The sequence below is a fragment of the Magallana gigas genome, chromosome 3 (genome assembly GCF_963853765.1).
Source record: "Magallana gigas chromosome 3, xbMagGiga1.1, whole genome shotgun sequence".
Lineage (NCBI taxonomy): Eukaryota > Metazoa > Mollusca > Bivalvia > Ostreida > Ostreidae > Magallana > Magallana gigas.
The window spans coordinates 21,043,532-21,065,802 of NC_088855.1; the positions used below are offsets into that span (position 1 = coordinate 21,043,532).

Genomic DNA, 22,271 nt, shown 5'->3' on the forward strand with positions numbered 1-22,271 from the left:
TTTCAAATATAATTTTTTGAAAAATTCTGAAATTTTAATTTAATTTTTTTTTCAATGATTGGAATGTAACAAATTTCATTTGAACCAACAAATATTTTGTTATTCAATGAATTACTGTCCCCTGTCAATCACTCATTGCTGACGTGAATTGTGAATTGAGGAGATGTATGGTAAATAACATCATAAAAAGTCTCTATGAACTTAGGTGAATATATTTGCATAAATTGGAGAGTTTGAATAAAATTTTTAAGAATGATGAATTTAAAAGTCATGAGCAGTGAACTTTGTGTATTGGAAGAGAAAGTGGGTCAGTAGTACTGATACTTCATGTTTAGTTGTAGCCCACCCACATCAATTTGATGGCAGTGGTATGAGGAGGGATGGGGGGGGCAGGATGGCATAATACATCTGCTTATCAGATACCATTTAAAAAAACTAAAAGGGAAGCATTTCAATTTGTTTACATTTATTTAAGCTTTTTTTTTAATTTAATTTTTTTGATATGTTTTTTCATAAGTTTTGTTAATTTTTAGGAATGGTAAAAGTGAAATGAAGGGGGGGGGGGGGGGCTGACGTCAAGAGAAGTTGCATTGGTTTTAAATTTAACCTGCAAATAAGACATTAAACTGAAGCTACTATTAGGATATGAGAGTTCATTTTTAATATATATACTGAACTGCATATGTTAAATTCTAACCTACTGACACCCCCTCAAAAAATATTGATTTTGGTAATTGGGCAAATGTTGGAGGCTTTATACCAAATTAAACATCAGTTCTCTAAATGTTTATTCTGAATAAGTATATGTGAAAATCTGTTCGGCAGTTTTTCTGATTAACTTGAACAAACTTTGTTTGGATCTATTTTTTCAGAAAGAGTCCATGGATTTTTACCAATTTTTTTTTTTAGCACAGTTGTAAACATGCTTGGAAAGACTCAGTGTTTCATTGTAAAGTAAGCTTTAAAAGTGTAATTTTGGCTTTTATGTTTACAAAATTAATAAAAAATATTCTATACAGTTGAACTTCAATATCTCAAACACTGATATCTCGGATACAATGGATATGTTGAAGTGATTTGTAAGTCCAGACCACTTATTTTTAAAGTAATATCCTTAATATCTCAAATACTCGGATATCTTTAAGCTTTTAAACAGTCCCATCTTGTTTGAGATAACGAAGTTTGAGTGTATTTTAACATTATGATTAACTTACCCCAAGAAATGAAAAATGTAATCCATTATATTTACAATTGTGCAAAGTTCAGGAAAGCACAACATAAATGCAATGGTTCTTCTATAATAGGAATCCTCTTGACTGAAGTAATGATGAACAATCCCCAGTCCTTTATAACGCCACAAAAACTGGTTATCTTATTAAGGTTGTTCGACAGGACTAGCACCTGCCTCTCCTGTGTAAGGAGGTGATAAATGGTGGTCCACTTTATTTTGGACATGCTGATCTATGTGTTACTTTGTATAGTGTACTCCTTTTGTCCATTAGAAGAGTTTGTCAGAGTGGCCTCTAAAACAAGAGATTTAATGTTGTGATGTGCGGCACTGTCAGCTTAGAAAGATGGATGTGCAGGTAGCTAATATAGAGTTTTGGGGATGAGAGAGAGATTGATAATTTACCGTAATCTGTGATTATACACACATGTAGGTGTTCCAATATTGGTTTTCATTGCATTCATCAAATTTTGGAGGACTTTAGATTTATATTTCCCTACTGTTGACTTAATTTGTCCCCTTTTGTTTTGCTTACAAAATTACCTGCATGGAGATGCTTTATTACATGAGGTGTTGGGAATATGCATCTTCAGTAACCAAGTGTCTGATTTGCTTTATATTCTCAATAAATTTGATTTTAAGCAAGCAAAGATGGGAAGGGAAAATTATCATGGAAATATTTAGGACTTAGAGATATCAAATGCATGTAACATGTTTTATGATTTATGAAATATGAATTCATTTGATTTTAATGGTAATTTGCATGTCAACAATTGAATTAAAAACTATTTCTGTAATACACAGCTAGATTATAAAGTACATGTATAAGATAGCTGATATAAATAAGATTTTCAGTAACATGTTTTTATTAATTTAAAATTCCTTTGAGCATTGTATTAATATATTTACACTATTATCTGCAAAAATTGATATTATTAAAAGCAGCTGTTTCATTCCTTTTAAAATTTTGTATACCTACGGTTTAATTTAAATGCTTGATTTAAAGTATTCAAAATGAAATATTCAAATAAATTCATATCTATGGATTCCTGATAAAAACACTTCATATATAGATATAATGTAAATAAAATACTTAACTGTGAAAACAGGGTGTTTAACTTCAAACAGAAAATCCATCTGTTTCTGATACTCATTTTAATTTGAGTCAGTTGTTAGAAATGTTTTGTTTACTTTCAGAAAATATACCGTCATACTTCCTTTTGATATCATTTTTCCCTAAACAAGCCTGACCGAAGGATTAAGATAGTGGTTTTGATTTTTAATCTTGAGTGAAATTAAAAAGTTTTTCTTAAGCTCTGTAAGGTAAACAACGAAGACTTTAAATCAATCCCTTTAAAAAAAAAAAAAGATAAGTTTACTTTTCAATAATCCACTGCAGGTCACTTGTAAATACTGCAGCCCTTTGTACAATATTGATACTATAGACTTCTTACCTTTGAGCACACGCACACAATGTAGGTGGCAAAATCAAGTGACCATTGCTTCGTCGGACGGCGTATGTGCTCGGGGGTCTCTATCTGTAACCGGCATGTCAGCCAAGCTGTGGTGTGGCTGTAGTACTGTAACGTTAGAGTCCGCGTAGTAGTAGTGGATATTTACCGACCAGCAATGCTGTTTATTTGTAAATGTGTGTCTTGGTGACATTATACACCCCGGCATAATTAATGGGCCGTGTTCATTTAATCTAGTCATTGAAGAGACTTGAACATTTTTTTTTTTTTGGCCTTTGGAGTGTTGACTGAAACCCTTTGGCATGTGCCAAAAAAATTAGACGTGTGCCTCCTCGGGGATTGTGATATATGTTTTTGACGTAAAGATTTTTTTCTTATTTTAAATGTGTTCAGACAGGATATTTAGTCATTTTTCTGTTGTCCTCGTTGCATTCTTTCTCCCTTTTGCGAGATTTGAAAATTGAGGAAATAATGATCTTATACTGCTGAGAAGACATTCTTTTTGTTGGAAGTCCATTGTGGTTATAATACCGTTGTAAATGTATGGTGTTGAATACAGACAGAGGAGTGAACTTCTTTATTATCTATATTCTTTTGTAGTGGTGAAGCAGGATTTGACTTGCTAAATGATTTTTAATGAGTGTTGAATGGATTTTAAAAAGAATGGGGACTATATTTCAGAATGGGACTATGAACTCTGTGATGATTTATTCTGATAAATGTTCAATCACCATCTAGCTTCTGCGTATGATCCGATTGTCATATAGTACGCTGATTTACAAGCATTATATGACTTGCTGTGAGGAAGTATTTCTATAAGCTTAGAGTGAAGTGAATCCTTACATGTACATTGTATGTTTTGCATGTAATGTGTATATTCATTCCATTGAGTGGATAATTAAGGCTTGTACTATAGGATAAATGGATTTAAATTTTAAGTGAATTTTGGATGCAATATTCTATATGAAATATATTGTGGAAACTTAGATTAAAACATGCATCATCATCATCATCAACATCATCCCTTGAAACGGAAGTCCCCAACAAGTAAAGTTACTGTGAAGGTAAGTAATTCTGATGTTCATGTGTGGTTAAGTTTAATCTTCCCCTTTTAAATAGTCTTGTCTTAGTCTCTTTTTTTCCAAATTGTCAGTTACAGTCTGAAGTTCTGAACATGGCCTATTATTTATGTACCGGTATGTCCTTGAGATCTTTCTCTTGGTTTGACTTGAAAGAATGTTGATTTAAAGACTTCAGGGTATTTTAAGCCTTCATTTATGTTGAAATCCTTGAGGGGTAAAGGCCGTATATCAAATACTGAACTATGAAAAAATGCATATCTAATATCTTTACTCTGTGAACATTGGTAGACTTGGTTTATAAGTATTTTGAGCTTCACCTCAAGGGGAAAAGCGCTATATTTTGCATTGCAGACCAAGACTAGGAAAAATGAAAACTAAGTGAACAATAAATGGCATGTCTGATATCTTTACTACGTAAAAAAAATCCAGATAGTTTCTCGGTCTTATGATATTGCATTACGACTTTGCGGTGAGACTGGTGTATATATGACAGAGTTTTACATTCCTATTTGTCGGCATTTGTCATCACTGCACCTATAGCAGTGGCCATGGATCACTACCTTGCTGTCATATTGACACCACAGCCCTTACAGTGTACAGTGTTTTATTTTTTGGTTGAGGTTTCTTATGAATGAGTTTATATGTAATGATATAGGACTATATAAAGGAGGGTCTTTTTCTGTATTGCTGACTTCTGTGCTTCTGTGCTTTAGGGGCAGACTGCCAATTTGTTGTCCAGTGTTCAAACTTGGTGATCATTCGCTGTTCATAAATCAATTTTTTGCACCTACTTGGCAAGATCCAAGTTGACATTTTATTGATAAGAAGTTAAATCGAGTGCATTAATTCTTAAGGACCGCAATCGTTTCCCAATTGAATACACCAGCATTTAAGGATACTATAGAGAAATAAATCTTTTGTAGGGGTCAATCTTCATTTATTAGATTTTAAGGCGGTGCATTTAGTATTATTTTCCTTCTTCCCTCTTGTATATCCATGCTTAATGCTTCAAAGCTGAATGTCAAATAGCCTTTTTCTAACATCATAAATTACATGCATTTTACAAGATCAAGGTGAAAAGCATACAGCAAATAGACATTTACACAGCATTTTTATCACACCATTTCTGGACTAAATAACGAAAAGCTGAGGATTTTCGGTGATGTTGATTGACACATAATGCTTGTAGACCATGTAAACAATGGCCTGTTTAAAGAGTGGGGCATTTAGAGATATAAAACTGAATGGTCCGTCAAATACACAGGTGTTTGGGACAGGTCGAAAAAATCTGGCTCAAGCAGCATTAGATGTGGATTATACTCATTTTTGTCATTATAAATTGAATGGTCACTTCTAAACTAACAAAGTTTAAATCTGGTTATTTTTTTTCCCCAATGAATTCAGAAAGCTTTTTAGTACATTCTCAAGAATAACAATTTATGATTTTAGCTGTGCTCATGAATGCAAATTTTCACATGATGTGTGTGCAATTGTTTTTAATTTTTATTGAGATGTTTACTGGTACATTTTAAATTATGTATTTTAAAAATACATCTATTTTTTTGTATGATTTGGATTCAGTAGGTTTGGCATAAACGTACATGTATTGGATATATTGTAGGCTCGCTCAGAAACAGAGGTACAGTCAGAGAAGGCATGGCTGGAGGCAGAAAAAGTATGGCTGGTTCACAAAGGGGGCTTTGCCTCGGCCAGCATCGTCAAGGGGAACGGAATGGCCCCCCTCCCCGAGGGACGAGTCCGGATCAAGTTGGACCATGGTGGAGATGTACTGGAGGTGGATGAAGATGACGTGGAAAAGGTATTTATTCTGACTCTGATTCAATGATTGTTTAGGTCATGAGGCTGCAGTCAAGGTAGCTGAATTATCATTACTTGTACCAATGACTGAAAACAAGGTTTAATCCTTGATTCTGATATTTACTTTGCAGTGTTAGAAATTTTGATATCAGACTGTGGAAAATATGCTAGAATAAAAATACATTTCAAGTGAGAAAATAATAATTAAATTACAAACTTTAGAAAAATTAGTCTATACTAGAGAGCTGAGGTTCATAAGTTTGATTATAATAGCATTCGTACAATTTATATACCAAGCTTCAATATTGGGGATTTATATGTTTCATATTTTCCATTCGTTAGGCTAATCCACCACAGTTTGACAGAGCGGAGGATCTGGCCTCGCTGAGATTCCTGAACGAGTCGAGCACCCTGCACACCTTGAGACAGAGATTCGGCGCCAATCTCATCCACACCTATGCAGGATCCAACATGGTGGTGGTCAATCCCATGCACCAGATGTCCATATACTCTGAGAAGGTAGGTGGGATACTGAGTGAGGGGTCTTCTTTTTTGACCAGTAAGAATTCTGTTACTATATCAAGTATGATTTGTTAACAAATCCTAGTTCTAAAAAAATAAGGCCTTAAATTGGATTTTTATGCAATTAGAACTGTTTATGTGCTTATAATATAAACTAGACTATTAACTAAAACTACCTTTAAGTTTACTCCTATCAGAGATGAATTATAGCAATATATATTACAACTTCCTTGATTAAGCAGTAATGCATGTAATAATCATGCAATATTTTTTCCTGAACAGGTGATCCATGTGTTCAAGGGATGTAAGCAGGAGGACATGCCGCCCCACATCTACGCCAGTGGGCAGATTGCCTACAGAGACATGCTGAACAGTCGCAGGGACCAGTCCCTCATCATGATGGGCCGAAGTGGCAGTGGCAAGTCAGCCTGTGCCAAACACATCCTGTCCTATCTGACCCTAGCAGCAGGCAGTGTCAATAACGTCCTGACAGGTAAGGGAAACTACTCACAGGGCTGTGGTCACTGACATAAGTATTATAGTGTGATGAACTTGCAGCTCATTTTGTATTTATTTTTCCTTATGTTCGTAAGTCCACAACCATGGATTTTATTTTTAATTTGTCTTATTACTGATACTAAATGTCCATTTCAGGAAAAGTTTTATGAATAATTGTTATTATTTTGATGTTTCAAGATAAGATTTGTGTACAAGTGATGAAGGTTGTTATAATTTTGTTATTCTTCCCCCCCAAAAAATGAGTAATTGCTTCCACAATAAACATATCTTTGTTCTAAACTTATTCAAAATAAGGTAATGAATTATAAAAAATTTCGTTGTTTAGGAGATAAACTTAATGCAATCTCGACATTGATGGATGCCTTTGGAAACAGTAGATCCATTCTGAATACCAATGCCAGTAGATACGGACAACTCACAACTCTGGATTTTGATCACTCGGGCCAGATTGTCTCTGCTTCCATCCAGGTGAGCAAACAGTGATTAATAGAATGTCTTCAAGCCATTACATAATACATAATTAATAGGACCACAGATTCAAAAGCTTTCTTTGTGGCAACTTATATTACATTAGAAGTGTTTTTAACAATTCAGATCCTTCAAAAAGATATTTTTTTTGTTTCTTTTTAAATTCAAGATTGATTATTCTTCTCATATTAATTCTGAATCATTGTAACAATATATACAATGCCATGTAAAAAATATAGAGAGCACTGCCTAGACAGTTGTCTATGCAATTTTGTTCATTGTCCATTCAGACTACCATATATTTACTATTAATCTTGACAATGCCATAACTGAAAATCTCTCTATTTTGACACAATCCTTCTTAGATCATGTTACTTCATTCAGTTTTACTTTTCATGTATTACCAGCATTCTGAAATGATAGAACTTGTTTTTAAGAGAAAAAAATTAAAATGATACTTTATAAAACCTGGAGTTGTTTGTGATAACAGGTGATGCTGTTTGAGAAGACGAGGGTAGTGAGGCGCCCGGAAGGTGAACCCAGCTTCCACGTCTTCTACCAGATGTTGGCCGGACTGGACTCCAGTCTCCGGAACGAACTCCAGCTCAATGCCCTGGGAGATCCCAACCTCTTCATGACGCCTCTGCAAAGGGTACCCCATCTTACAATGACATGTGTTATATGAAGCAAACCTTTTGGAATCTAACATTTATGACAACATTGCACTTGCTTTCCATCCCTGTTATACAATATTATTTGCTGTAATAAATGTATCCATTAAAACAAGTCTTGCTGGCATAGAATTTGGATGAGTTGTTTAAAAACAATATTTTGTGGCTTAAATGATCACGATCAACTGGAAAGTTGAATAAGAAAATTGTAATACATTTTTTGCAGTGTGTGTGCCAATTCAAGTGAATAAGTAACATTGAAACCTCTATTCTTTTTCTTCTAGAATGAAGATCGTCAAAGAGCTGCCGCTTCATGGAGCAAGATCTTCAACGCCATGGAGGTGATTGGGATGTCGGATGAGGAGCGGAGGTCGATCTGCTACATCCTGGCCGCCATCTACCACTTGGGTGTAGCGGGCGCAGTGAAGGGACAGAACAACAAGCCACAGTTTGCCCGGCCCGCCGCGGCCCTGAAGGCCTCCCAGCTGATCGGAATCACACAGGAGGAGCTGGCCAGACAGATCTTTGCCTCAGGGGGGTCCTCAACCCTCAGTAGGAGCACCTCGATGAGGTAAGAGGAGCTACTCATATATATATTGTAAAGTTTGTTGAAAAAATGTGTTGTTGTAAATTTGGAGTACTCCAAGTATGAGTGCCTCAATAAAAGTATTAGATTTTGAAAACTGTGCTGTTGTAAATAAACTAGAAGAATCAGCATGACCTATTGCTGTTTAAAGCTTTTTGTTCAGTAATGTTGTTGGAAACTGTGTTGTGGTAAATCAATTTATAAAGGTTCGACCTTTTAATGTTTAAAGCTACAGTAAAACATGAATATAGTGAAGCACCAGGGGACATGCAATTTTGAATCATAACAAACATAATTCATTGTATTTAGAGAAATTTATTATACATTTTAAGATAAGGGTAATGTCACTTGTTTTGTATTAATTCATTTTAAGTGTGTTTGCTGTAGTCATGGTTTACTGTAGTTGAAACTTAAACTGATATAAATGTTAAATAATGAGCATCAGTACCTCTATTTGGATGTCCTGACTTCTCCTATTTCTTGTTGTAATGATTTTGGTATATCTCATTATTGCGCATGCAGGATCAATAGACCTATAGGGTATGTATGAGTTATTATGTTGATACTGAGTTCACAATGCTGCCTTAACCAAGCTTACCTCCCCCAAAGCCTTACTATTGGCAGAGATGCTGCTCTAGCTCACATTTTGCGAATTGAGAGACATGCAGTTCTCTGTGGATTGTTTATCATCCTGTATTTATACAATGTACAAAGATTTTTCTACACTTCATGTTATTTTATTATATTAAAGCAAAGGTATGTGTAATCTTTTTGAAAAAGGAATGTATAAGAAAACTACAATCATTATACATGTACTACATCATATATACATATATACCTTTTGTAATCTCACAAATTTTTATAATGTAATGCACAGACGTATATCATATCCCCAACTATATACATGTATATGTATCAGATATGGAAGTGAAACGAAGAGTTTGTTTGCCTTTGTAAACAATTTTTAATATAAAACGATTAATAATTTATGAACAGTATAAACTCAATCGTATATTGATAATGTTTTAATGATATTTTATGAATCTTGCAGGGGAAGCCCAGCTGACAAGGGTCAAGGTGACTTCAACACTAATGCTATGGAGGCCCTGGAGGGTTTTGTTATTGGTCTGTACTCTGCTGTGTTCAATGCCATAGTGTCTCTAATAAACAGGTTTGTGTGTCAACATGCTTACTGTCAAAAGGCTCATTTGCTCTCTCTCTCTCTCTCTCTCTCTCAAAAATTAAAAAAAAAAGAGCAAAAGGGAAATAATTGAAGTAGTTTATAATATACCAGTAGGTATTTAGAAAAAAAGAATAGATTCTCTATGTTAATAGAATTTGTTCAATAGAGAAAGGGAAAGAATCTGTAGCAAATGAAATCATGATGAAGAGGTTATGGTAAAGATTTAAATACATTTAGTTGAGAGAAAAAAGTTGTAGTTATTTTAAAAATAAATGATTTTTTTTTTTAATTTTCAGATCCATGTCTTCAAATATTCGTACTTCCACCTCCTTGACTGTGGTAGACCTGCCGGGATTCCAGAACCCCGCGACGTGCGGTCGTAACTCGGGGGCCACGTTTGAGGACCTCTGTTACAACTACGCCCAGGAGAAGATTCAGATGTTGTATCACGATCTGACCTTCACCCTCCAACAGGACAGATACAGTCAGGTAATGGAGAGAGACTGGTACTTATTAAGCTCTCTCTACACAGGCTGTTCAGCTGATATTACTCCAAGAATTCAAATGTAGACCAGCAAAGTTATATGTTAGCGATGTCTGATCCTCAGTAACGTTGGATGAATCTTAAATATCTCGAAATTAGGTCTTCCATGTTTATATTCTAGATATGGCTCTTATGTGTGATAATCTGTCTTTATTTATAGTTTAATATATTTTTTGTTTGATATTTCAGGAGAATGTTGATTGTGACTTTGAGTTTGTCACCAGTAGTCCAGCAGCAATGGTCTCCCTCATTGATAAGCCAGCCCAGCAACTCCTGGTAAATACAAGTCCTGTTAATGATCATTATAATATCTGATATTATGATATGATAACAGTATAAATGCTTTTAAACTCCTTTGGCCAGATTTATTTTCTCTCAAAAAATCCTGCATTCAGATTGTGTATGGACAAGCTTTTAATTCATTCTAATTCAAACAGCAACCTATCGGCAACAGGCATCATGGGATTGATTCCCATCATTCAAATCATGGTCATTCCCATCATGCATCTGATGAGGTATTTTCGTCCGTAGCTCAAGATTTTTTTTGTGTCCTTTTTCACTCTGACACTGTGTTGGGTGGTGTGCGCATTCTCTGTGTGTAAATTTGTGATGGGTTGGACATCACTTTTGTCAATTTTGTTCCCAAAGATTGGTGGAGGAACCTGTTTCACCTCATTGCACTGTAGAAAACAGAAATGAAATTCACTTTTAATGATAGATGGGCGTGGATAACCTATAATTGCAGGCACTTTTTAAAATTTTATTTTATTTTTTATATAAATCAGATGGGTATATAGCTACTGTAAATAACAATGTGATCATAGAAAAAACCTACAAAGCTTTTGCACTGGTTTGTAATGAGGTCAGAAGTTTTTTTGTGTTATTGCCTTCAAAATAAATTTTAACATCAAATGTTGACAACTGCAAAGAATTTCATTTAATAAGTTTTGCAGTGTATTTATTCTAGTATAAGAATTACTTTATTAAGTTTTCTTTTTAAATAAGAAGGATTTGTCCAAAACCTGCTTAGCATAATTTGTTATGCATCACCTTTTAAAAGCATTAATTTTGATAAAGACTGTATTATTTTTATTTCATAAATTAAGGAGCATCATGAATTGGTTTGTATTCTAACGTTAACCTTTATTTTCCCTTTTTGTTTGTCATTTTCTTTTTGACATTTTTTTAGTAACTGGGAAACAATCAACACTGAACCTTTAATTACCATCTCTGTTTGTAAAATTGTGGATTGAGCTGTCAAAATTGTTTGATTTAAATTTCTTTAGAGTAAACTTATAAGTTTTCTTTTAGATAAATTATTAAAACAGTGTACTGATTAAATATCTTCTATTGTAAAAGTTAAAAGTTATAATGTTTTGGAAGAAAATATTTTGACAAACTTTTATTTCATTACAAGGCATAGGCATAAAAAAATGTTGTTCCCATATTTCCCCAGACAATTACCATATCACAGAAAACCCTACTTTCCTTATAAACAAGCACTTAAATATTCAATCTCCTCTGTTGGAAAACCTTATCAAATGATGAATGAAGATGTAACAAAATCATTTGCTCATCTTATTATAAAACAGATTTATCGTTAAGATCAAATAAACAATTTCATAATTTTCATCTGTTCACTTTTAGGTCAGGACATCTTCCCAAGAAATAAAGGAGAGTGATAAGAAGGGGTTGTTGTGGATTCTGGATGAGGAAGCCATATTTCCAGGGGCTACCGAGGATAGCTTCATGGACAGGCTCTTCACTCATCACGGAGAACAGAAAGTCAAAAGTAAGCCTGCAAACCCACAGATCCAAAGAATTAAAAAAATTACAAATGTAGACTTTCAGTAAGCAAAAGAAAGCAGTGAAAGTGACAAATCCAAAGAAAGCAAGCTAAGATTTAGACTGAGTGTAAGCAACAGTAAGCAAGCAGACTGACAAAAAAAAAGCATGTAAGCAAGTTAAAGGTCATATTTTGATCAGTAAGTAACCAAATGAGCTAGGAAGGTGAAAAGTAGGCAATAGGTCAAGCAAGCAAAGATTTACTCAAGCTAGCATGAAATGAATGACTCACCGGATTGTGATGGTGCTGACAATAAAGTCAAAACATTCTATATACATGTATGTATTTTGTTCTTTTTACAGAAGACAGTCTGTTGAGGAAAGCCTCATCCATAGGGAACACCTTCATACTGAATCACTTCCAGGGAACTAACCCAGTCCAGTACAATGCCAGTGGCTGGCTGAAGGGCTGCCGGGAGAACCCTCTCATCAAAACAGCCATACAGGTCCTGCAAGACTCAAAAAGGTAGTGAAAAATGTTAAGGTAAATTGGTACTCCCCAATGCATCAGCGTGAAGAGCAATGTAGCTGATTTTTTATGATAATTTGTTTATTAAAAAAATTTTTTGGGGGGTAATATTATTTCTCTCTCTCTCTCTCTCTCTCTCTCTCTCTCTCTCTCTCATTACTTTGTAGTCTGATAGTATATAGCTAGCTTTTTGTTTGTATATGTAATGTTTAGTATTTTGATGCTTTCATATGTGACTGTATCTCAATTGTGCACTCATCCTTAATGCTAGGTTCTTTCGTCATTTTAGGCAAAACATCAATGAGTTGTTTAACACAGTTAAAGCCCCTGTGGCTGGGATGGTCAGTGGTTCCATCGTGGGAATGGAGGGGACGACGTCTCTCAAGAGAGTGGGCAGCATGCGACGCACATTCATGTCAGGGACAGCTGGTCTCAAAAAACGCTCAATGTGTCTTCAAGTCAAATTCCAAGTGGTAAGTTTCATGTTACAATTAGTTTAAAAATAGTGACTGAATAGTAAAAGAATGAAGACATTTCTCTGATATGATTTTCAGCTTTTGCATGGTCAGATACAGAGATTATGAGCAAAAAGTGTTAAAAATTCAGAATTTTGATGAAAATAAGGATTTCATTTCAAATGTTTAATTTAATGTTTATATTTTACTCATATTTTTCAAAGTTACCCAAAAAGTGTTATGTAAGACACTGTGAATTTAAACTGCATGTCAAAGTGCGAGGAATAAATTTTCTTGATCAGTGTTTTCAAAGATTGCACCTCATTTTTTCTTTCAGGATTCCATTATAGAAACTATACGTAAAACCAAATGTCACTTCATTCACTGTCTCCTGCCTCAACACAATGCTGGACTGTGGGAGCTCAAGCAGGGGTCCTCCCCCCAGGACAAGCCCTCGGACGAAAACCTCATGAACGTTCCACTCATACGGTCCCAGATCAGGGGGGCAGAACTTCTGGAGGGAGTCCGCATTTATCGACAAGGTAGGCAGCTGGGGGAAAGCTTTTTATGCTTGCAAAATGAAATAATACATGAATTTTATGCCTTTGTGAATAGTGATGTACAAAAAAAAGAGATCATGATAAAGAGTTTTCTTTATGTCCATGATTTGCTTTTCTTAGATTGCATTCTTTTTTTCAGTAAATTATGCGAAATTGGTCAACTTTTAAAAATAAATCAATTTAATGCTAAAATAAGAAATGGAAAGTAAAAATCTCCATTTTGTGTAACTGACCTTTCATTGGTCTTCGACAGGTTTCCCTGATAACATGGTGTTTGGTGAGTTCAGACAGAGATTCCAGGGTCTGTTACCCCCCAGCAACCAACCCTCCAAGGACGCTGACATGAAACAGGTAACTGAGCAGCCAAGTGTACAGAAAAATATGTCCACCTATAATGGAAGAACAGGTGATTGTCACAGATAATTTTGACTCTTTTAATATTTGTAGGCTGTATTGACTATCCTGGATCACTTGGATATTGATAAACTGAACTACAGAGTTGGCTTAAGTCAGGTATGTTTTTCATTGTGACACAGTCATGTTTGATGTTAAATTTTATGACAACCTATAGTTAGTTGCACAACTGGAAATTAATTTTTTTTCTACACAACTTTCTATCCTGCTTGTATTTAGCTAAAAATTTTATATAAGGTAAATTGCATGACTGTTAACATATCTATTCTTCCATCCTCCAATAACTGTGTTTAACCTTTTGGGTTGTAGGTGTTCTTCCGCGCAGGTGCTCTTAACAGGCTCGAGATGGCTCGAGATGAGAAGATCACAGGAACAATTGTCAATTTACAGGCTAGCTGTAGGGGCTTCCTAGCCAGAAAGAACCTGGAAAAATTGAAGGTGCTAATCACTGAACACTGAATAGTTTATTTTTTTCGACAGTTAGGCTTCATTTATTAAATTGTAAGGTTAAAAAAAAATATTATTTTAAATCTACGGACAATACCGGTACATCATAATATCATAATGAACATTTTAATAAATCAATTATTTGTAAACTGGAATTGTTCTGAGATGTTCATAATCTGTGATGTCTGTATTGTAGGTGAAACATATAGCCATCAGCTGTATCCAGAAGAACGTCAGGAAGCTGATGCTGATAAAGGACTGGTCCTGGTGGAAACTCTTCACAAAGGTCCAGCCATTACTGGATGTCCACAGAACAGAGGAGGAACTCAAGAACAGAGAGGTGATTTATATTTAAAGAACTGAAGACAACCAGAGTTACTCCTCCTTAATTATTTCATGAAAATTTAAATTGGTATATGAAAAAAATTTCTGTAACTGCATGAAGACAGCCAGAGTTACCCCTCTTTAATTAAGTTATGGAAATTTAAATTGAGACATTAAATTGAGGGGCTGTTTGAGAGAATTTTCATAACTTTTTATTTACAGTATGAGCTGGAGCAGCTGAAAGCTAAACTGGAAAAGCTTGAGAAAGAAAGAAATGAGTACAAGACACAGTCTGAGAAGATGGAGAACAGAGTAAGTGTCATTGGTTGATGTGAGATATGTAAACCTTTAACTACATTACAATGTGAGGAAGTGACTGTCATTGTCGAATTTAAATGAAATGCTTGCTGTACAATTTGGAATTCCATTTTCTTTTCAATTTTTGTTTCATTAAAGCTCTCTGATATCAGAATGCTTATGACCCACCCTATAGATATCGTAAGTTACTAGTTGAGGTGTAAAATGCTTAGGTTTAGTTTTGACAGTCAGACAAATTGTGTGAAGGAACACTCTTTATTTTGGGTTTAGGAGTATTCAGCAAGCTTTTGGTAGTGCTTTTTGGGAAAACTTGTAGATATGGGAAAATAGATTATTAATGTGGAAGAATTTTTGGTCAGAAATCCATATGACACTTGGTTCAATAATCACCTTTTCAACCCATCCTTACACTTGAATATGGGTTTCATGGGTTGTTACCTCAAAATAAGTTACAATCATATTACAATATCTAATGTTTTGTCAGTTTCAAAGATGGAAATAAAATTAATTGACATATAATTTAATATTCAAAAGTTAGCAGAAGTGACGGCAGATTTAGCGGAGGAACATGACACAGCGACCCACGCAACAGAAATGTTGGAGGCGGAAACAGCAGACCGAATGCGGCTGGACAAAGAACTCAAAGACGTTCAGGTGAGTAGGTGCCACATCATGTGTGAGCCTTGACTTCAGTATAATGTTGAATGTGATAATCTCAGGATTGTTGGACTGGTTGAGTATTTCTGATGAAGAGAATTTGCCAATACAAGTGTGTAATATAGAATCAAAAATATTTCAACCAAATATATCTGCTTAGAAATCTTGAAGGAGTATGATAGTTTAGACATTTTTTATATGCAAAATAAAAATACTGATATAAATTTTTTTTTTTAATAAAATGATTTTTTTAGAGAATATTTAATACTGTAGAATTTAATTATTATAACAGTCAAAGTATGGTGTCCTAAAAAGACATGCAGAAAAGATTGAAATGGAGATGACACAGATGCATTTGTGGCAAGCACAAGCCATAGAGGGAATGGATGAAGACTTTGGTGATGGTAAGTCTGTCTCATTATTTAAGTCTGCTATTTGATGGAGGGAGGGATGTATGGCGATAGTTTGTTAGGATTTTGTTTGTTTGATGCATGCATCATTAGAATTCAAACTGTGAATATACATGAATTAACAAACTCAAAATTAAGTGCACTCAAAGTTCAAAATTCCTTATCAATTTATTTGTGTAATCATAAATTCGTTTATTTAAGCCAATTGCAAGCTTCTATATTTGCAGCTTTTGATTCTTACTTGAAATACTGTGGTTTCATTCATTTTCGTTGGTATCAATTTTCGTGGATTTTCTGAAAACCACAGTTTCAAGGATACGTAATTTCGTGGCCAATGGTCCTATCAATACAAAATGTTAGTTGAAATTGAACTTCAATGAACATTTAATTTCGTGGATCAACTTAACAACGAAATCCACGAAAATTGGTATTCAACGAATATTGATGAAACCACAGTAGCAGGCAAGCTAGGGCTGTAAAAAATGTGCTAAAATATGATTATTAATAATTAATTATGTATGTTTACAGTACCTAAATGCTAGCTATGGTGAAACTGTCCATTAATTAACACACACAGAAAGAAAGAGAAAGTCTTTAACAACATGTTCATTTAAAGTTTGATTTGATTTTTTAGACTCCATTTACAAGGACAGGTACGAGAGAGTTATGCGAGAAACCACCGTCAGCAGGAAACGGATGGAGAAACAGCACGAGGAGGAACTGGAGAAAGAGCAGTCTCTGAAGAAAAACGTGGAAAGAAAGGTTAGTTCAACCCATCAATAAACTGATGTACAGCAGTATATTGATCATGTTGATATACATGTTTGGTACACCTTAGTAAGTCTTTGGATACCTATAGTGTTAACTAGTATAGCAATGTCTTTATAAGAGCTTTTTCTTGACGAAAAATCTTGCAAGAAAAGTCAGTTTCCCTTTTTTCCCAGTTTTATATTGATGGTTTCTTTTTTGACTTGGTGGGACCATAGCTACTGTAGTGGTAGTTAGTGCAGCCATTTCTTTGGTTTGTTTATGCAGCCGAAGGTTGAGTGCAGATGACTGTGTACCTTTCTGCAAATGGATGTTTTCTTGACTCAAAGGGAAAGAAGATATGTTTAGTTGACTAAATTTTATTAATGCTGGAAGATAGAAATGTTTATGTGGCTGAAGTTTGGCAGGATATTCAATTTCAACCAAAGATTCACAAGAAGTTTCAAATAACGTGCAAACATTTGAGAAAGTTAAAGCTGCTTTGTTTAAACGGTCCTGTTAACATTTTAAAATTTGGTTTCTTTTCTGCGAATATAGACAAACTCTTTATTACATTGATTTACATCATTTCACCCCATCTGAAAATCAATTTAAACAGTAATCTGATTATGACTGTTGGATCTACTTGCATTTAGACCTTATTTATCATGTTGAATAATATATACACGTCTATTAAACACTGTGTGTGCAATGGGGTAATTTAATATTTCTTGGTTTAATATTTCCAATGACGAGTATTGATGCATTTGTACTTACACACATCCACTCATTTCATCACTGACAAATCATACAGTTTGGCAACAATGTTTTTTGGGGACGTATCTAGTCCATTTGCTCTCTGGATCCACCATATCCATTTGTTATTGTTGTCATTCAGTAATTTCACAATGGAGAAGGGGAGAAAGAGGGCAGCTAGGGGATCATTTATTTGATGATATTCCTATGATAATCAAATCTACCTAAAATCCATTAAAACATCATAAATTACAAAGAAGATTTTGATGCATGGATAAATAACGAGTTTTTCTCCTTATTCTCGCTTTGAAGTGATTCAGAGTTCAATATAAAGAAAAAAAAACTTTCAAAAGTTTGTCAACAGACACAATGTCCTTGAAAACATGCTGTGTATTGAAATTCATCTCTTCACTAAATGTATGTCTCCTTTTAAATAGTAAATTAAAGGTTTTATGTGTTCAAAATGAAGAATGAAATAAATGGAGCCTTGTGTTCCGGCATATTAAAACTAAATGAAATGGAATTGATGGTTGGTTGGAGAATTCAGTGATCTCATGGATATGTTTTACCTGTGTAAGTCATAAAGGGGGTATTTGTGCATGAGGAGATGGGCAGACATCATTGACTTGATTTGTGATGATTCAGTGAGAAACGTGATTAGTAGGTGTAAATTTCATGATGTATGTTATGTCAGTTTCAATGGCATCTTCTGAAGAGTCACCAAGAAATGAAGGGAGGGGATTTTTACCTTATCATTTAAATTTATTATGTAGAAGTATCTGAGAGTTATTGCTGCACATTTGAAGTGATTTTTTTAAAGGGGGGTGCACGTTTTGAACAACCAACGTAATCTTCACTATTCTATGAGTAAACGAAGATGTGTCAACATGCACCACTTAATTAATTACAAAGAATGGTCATAACTTCTCTCCTTGACATAGAAAACATGAATCAGACTAGACATAACATGATTTTTTTTTCTTATTTCAGATAAATTTTTTTCATTTGACTTATCAATCAAATTTGACATTAGCAATTCTCTGTCTCAGTTTAGATGTTTTAAATCACATAATATGATAAAATTTGTACATGAACTCAAATATTGGGTGGGTGGGGTTATTGTAAAATATTTGTATCAAGAGCTTTTTGTTTCTACACAAGAAAACCCATGATCAATAACTTCACTAGGAAAAAGCCAATGCCTTGTTTATTAATTAGTTATGGGAGCTTTGTCTAATTAGCACAGCGGTAATTGGAATTTCTATCCTGCACAAACAAAATTTAAGAATGTAACACCCAGCATGTTGGTTTAGTGTAAAATGTAAGGGGGGGTTGCTTTTTACATGAAAATTCCAGATCTATTAGGGTTTAAGTCATAAAATCTGCAAGGTGAAAAGACAACTTGTAAAGTGAAATAAATATGGAGACATAGCTGCACAATTATGCACGTTTGTTGTTTGTCCGGTAATGGGAATGTTAGATCTTGACCCTGGGGGCTGGGTGCTTGTGCACATTACATCATTTCAACAAATTACCTGTTCTAGATCTGGACTTGCAAAGAGGGTCTTCAGGGAAATTTTTTTTGTACTTTAATTCATGGCTACATACATTCCCATAAACTTTGAAAGCTTGTTTGTTTGAAAGTAGATAAACTTTTGTAAAAATTTCTGCAGATTAAATGTGTCTGACTTTAACATTTGCTGTTCATTGATCAAACTGGAACATTAGACTCTGGGATTAACAGAAGTTTCATTGTGATAACATTACAAATTGCAAGAACATGTTACACATGCCAATAATCATTAAGCTGAAGTCTACAGCTTGTTTGCATTTTGCACTTGAAGAAAATAAACCAACAAGACATGAAAAATGCATTTACATAAGAAATCTTTTTAAAAATTAGGGTTTTTTTTATCCGAAGATAAAGTTCTCACTCTTGTTTTATTATGGAAGACTTTATTTTTGGAAATTGTTCAATGACACACCATTCAGATGTCAACATGTACCCCCTGGGTGGGCCTCAATGCAAAAAAAAATTGTGTAATTCTTTTTACTACAAAATAATTTAGACTTCTGCTGGGCTGATGGTTTGGGGATTATATCGGCAGCAAGACAGATCATTGTACCTGAATATATAACATTGGATTATCTCCTCTTGAGTTTTAACTCCTAATGCTTACGGGAGTTTGAACAAGCGTGACCATTGATGGGACAAGAGTGGTTAGTGGTGTGAACAATTATTGCTGCTTTCTCTAGCCATTTTCTTTCCCAGGAAGTTGTATTCAAGTATCGTCAGTGATTTCAATTTAATATTTTGTACAAAGCAAAAATGAAGGATGAAGTGAAACAGGCAAAAGCTATTCAGGTAAAGATGGACTTTCTTCTCATTTTGAAGTCTTTTCTTAAATTGATGAAGGTTTTAACTCGAGAGAAATTTTTATAGAAATTTGAAAGTTTGTAAAGACAGTTTGTGGATCTTACGACTCCAATTGTAGGATATCCTTATTTATTTAGGATATGATATTCTTAGATCAGGTTGTTTGTAATCTTCCCGGAGTCATTATTGTGCACATAGTATATACACTTTATCAATGGATTCAAATCTTTTGAAATTCTCCAAAGTCATAAAGGTAGTACTTTTTTATGCTAATTAATAAGGTAGACATGCAAATGCACTTATTACTATGCGGTGTATGCATGCATTTCCTTAATTTGGAAGAATTTCTTTTTTTGTCTATAGTTCTATCTAGACAAGACGTGAATACTTATAGCTTAGGTGCCTGATATTTAATTGTTACACTTACAGGGTTTTTCATTTTCTAAAATAAATTAAACTCTACGGATTTCTTTTCCCACACAAATTTGATCACCTTGCCAGTTGAATGATTCCAATTTATTGTCAAATTACCTGTATAGATGTACATAGGCTCTCTGAATGGAGAGGCAAAACTTTTTTTATTGTGTTTTTATCACACGCTGTGTAGGCCACTTTCTACTACACTTGTTGTATGAAGTGATTTTAAACAGTCTATAATTAAGTCTCTAAGTAGACAGATTAAGCAGGCCTGGGACACACACAATATTATCAAGGTTATTATTAAAAGCTGGTTAATGGGTGTAGGTCTATAGATTTTAGAGACCAGCAAGGTCTTTTATGTAACTCTTGTAACATATTTTACCTCAGGTGAACTGACTGGCTTCAAAATAATCCACTAATAATCTGATATGCTAGTATTACCTGGTAATCAACCTGCCTGCATTTTTCTTATTCATAAGATAGAGTATCGATGTCAATTTTTATTGGACGTAATGATTTTAGCAAAAACTCAATTGGGTTGGCAACTTCTGATATTTTTTTTCATAAATTGGAATATTGATAATTTGATATTAATTATAAGGAAATAAAAAAATGTCATGCATTAATATTGCTCTGTTAGCTGGTAATTGAGCGAGACAGAAACCATTCACATATATATATAAATAAAAATAAAAGAAAGCTGAACAGATTTATCCAAATCAAATAGATGTCAGTCCAAACTCCTTGGCCAAGAAGCCGTAAGGAATTGTGTACAAGTGGATCATTGACTTCCATCATTTGTGTGCCTTGTTAAGATGTTGAGCAGATGTTAGGGCCCCTTCATATTTTGTTTCCCTCATGCTTCACTCATTCTTTCCCCCACTTACTGTCATAGCTCATATTTATTGGCATGCTCCACTTGTAATTGGGTTCAAAAGCAGAAAACCAGTCATGATCAGATGAAGTGAAAGCAATCTGTGTATATAGGCAAGGGTATCTGTACCCAGGACTTCAAAGAGGTTCTCGAGTCATCTGTGGATAGAGAATTTTTCATCTTTTAATTGCCAGATTTATCAGTGGTATATTGAGTTAATAGGATTCATTTTTTGGAATTTCACCTTTTTAAAAAAAAATTTTTATTCATCATGAGTTCCTAGCAGATTCAACCATTTCTTAAAAGAATTACCCAGCAATTAGGCTATTAGAAATGTGATATATTGCCTAAGCCTTGTTCAACATAACAATTATTTTTTATTGCAAAAAATGCTATGAGAACAAGCATTAGATATATTGTTAAGCGGGACAGGCATGTGCAATGCATCATTGATGAAAGTGATGCATTTGTTTTGTATACTTTTAAAGCAATCAATTTATTTTTTGTTGGACAAAAACTATTGTCGAAAAATGCAATCTGTGTGAGGATGAACCTCAGAGAGATGAGTAAATTATCCTTGGCAGCGAATATAAAAAAATATATAGTACAAACATTTGAACCTTGTGTTAAACAAAGATTCGCCCCAAAACTCGCAGTCTGTTATTGATTATACAATGTAAATCTAATAAAAAATCCAAAATTGTTTATAATCTTGGTATGAAGAGGAGGACCCACATCAAGTGAGAGGGGTTCCTCAATTGCAAAGACTTGATGAAGCTGCCCTTTGTTATGAGCATCACACATGGAAAGTTTATAATCTCAAGGGAAAAACTCCTTTGGCAGCCCTTTTTAAATTGATGTAGGCTGATCAAATCCTTCAGTCTCTCACTCTCTCTCTCTCATTGTAAAATATCTCATCCTCCCCTTTTGTCAGTCAATTCTTGATGCCTGGCATTTTCAGAAATGAGTCAGAATTTATATTATATATCTAGTACCTGTGCATCTTTTCTTTTCCTGTAAATCATTCCCTCTCTCCATCTTTTGAGGTTTGCTCTCTAGTCATGAATACAAAATCAACAATCAGACAGGTGAAGCCATTTTTCTT

At 34.3% G+C, this 22,271-nt stretch overlaps 1 protein-coding gene across 8 annotated transcripts in view; it reads left to right on the forward strand.

Moving 5' to 3' along the window:
* LOC105344718 (unconventional myosin-XVIIIa) overlaps positions 1-22,271 on the forward strand; it is a 49,233-nt gene that overhangs the window by 16,342 nt on the left and 10,620 nt on the right. For 4 of the 8 annotated variants that reach the window (XM_011452563.4, XM_011452568.4, XM_011452570.4 and 1 more), the window contains 23 exons: positions 5,404-5,601; positions 5,943-6,119; positions 6,405-6,615; positions 6,967-7,109; positions 7,600-7,761; positions 8,065-8,351; positions 8,889-8,906; positions 9,418-9,537; positions 9,846-10,038; positions 10,283-10,369; positions 10,531-10,608; positions 11,741-11,885; positions 12,242-12,404; positions 12,697-12,880; positions 13,200-13,404; positions 13,676-13,773; positions 13,870-13,935; positions 14,146-14,274; positions 14,480-14,623; positions 14,830-14,919; positions 15,460-15,579; positions 15,875-15,986; positions 16,627-16,754. In XM_011452563.4, the coding sequence (XP_011450865.3) occupies positions 5,404-5,601; positions 5,943-6,119; positions 6,405-6,615; positions 6,967-7,109; positions 7,600-7,761; positions 8,065-8,351; positions 8,889-8,906; positions 9,418-9,537; positions 9,846-10,038; positions 10,283-10,369; positions 10,531-10,608; positions 11,741-11,885; positions 12,242-12,404; positions 12,697-12,880; positions 13,200-13,404; positions 13,676-13,773; positions 13,870-13,935; positions 14,146-14,274; positions 14,480-14,623; positions 14,830-14,919; positions 15,460-15,579; positions 15,875-15,986; positions 16,627-16,754 (3,258 nt within the window). Of the gene's footprint in view, positions 1-1,559; positions 1,587-3,614; positions 3,765-5,403; positions 5,602-5,942; positions 6,120-6,404; positions 6,616-6,966; positions 7,110-7,599; positions 7,762-8,064; positions 8,352-8,888; positions 8,907-9,417; positions 9,538-9,845; positions 10,039-10,282; positions 10,370-10,530; positions 10,609-11,740; positions 11,886-12,241; positions 12,405-12,696; positions 12,881-13,199; positions 13,405-13,675; positions 13,774-13,869; positions 13,936-14,145; positions 14,275-14,479; positions 14,624-14,829; positions 14,920-15,459; positions 15,580-15,874; positions 15,987-16,626; positions 16,755-22,271 lie in introns of those variants that run through there. The other 4 variants (XM_066078868.1, XM_011452571.3, XM_011452566.4 and 1 more) reach the window with 4 other exon arrangements.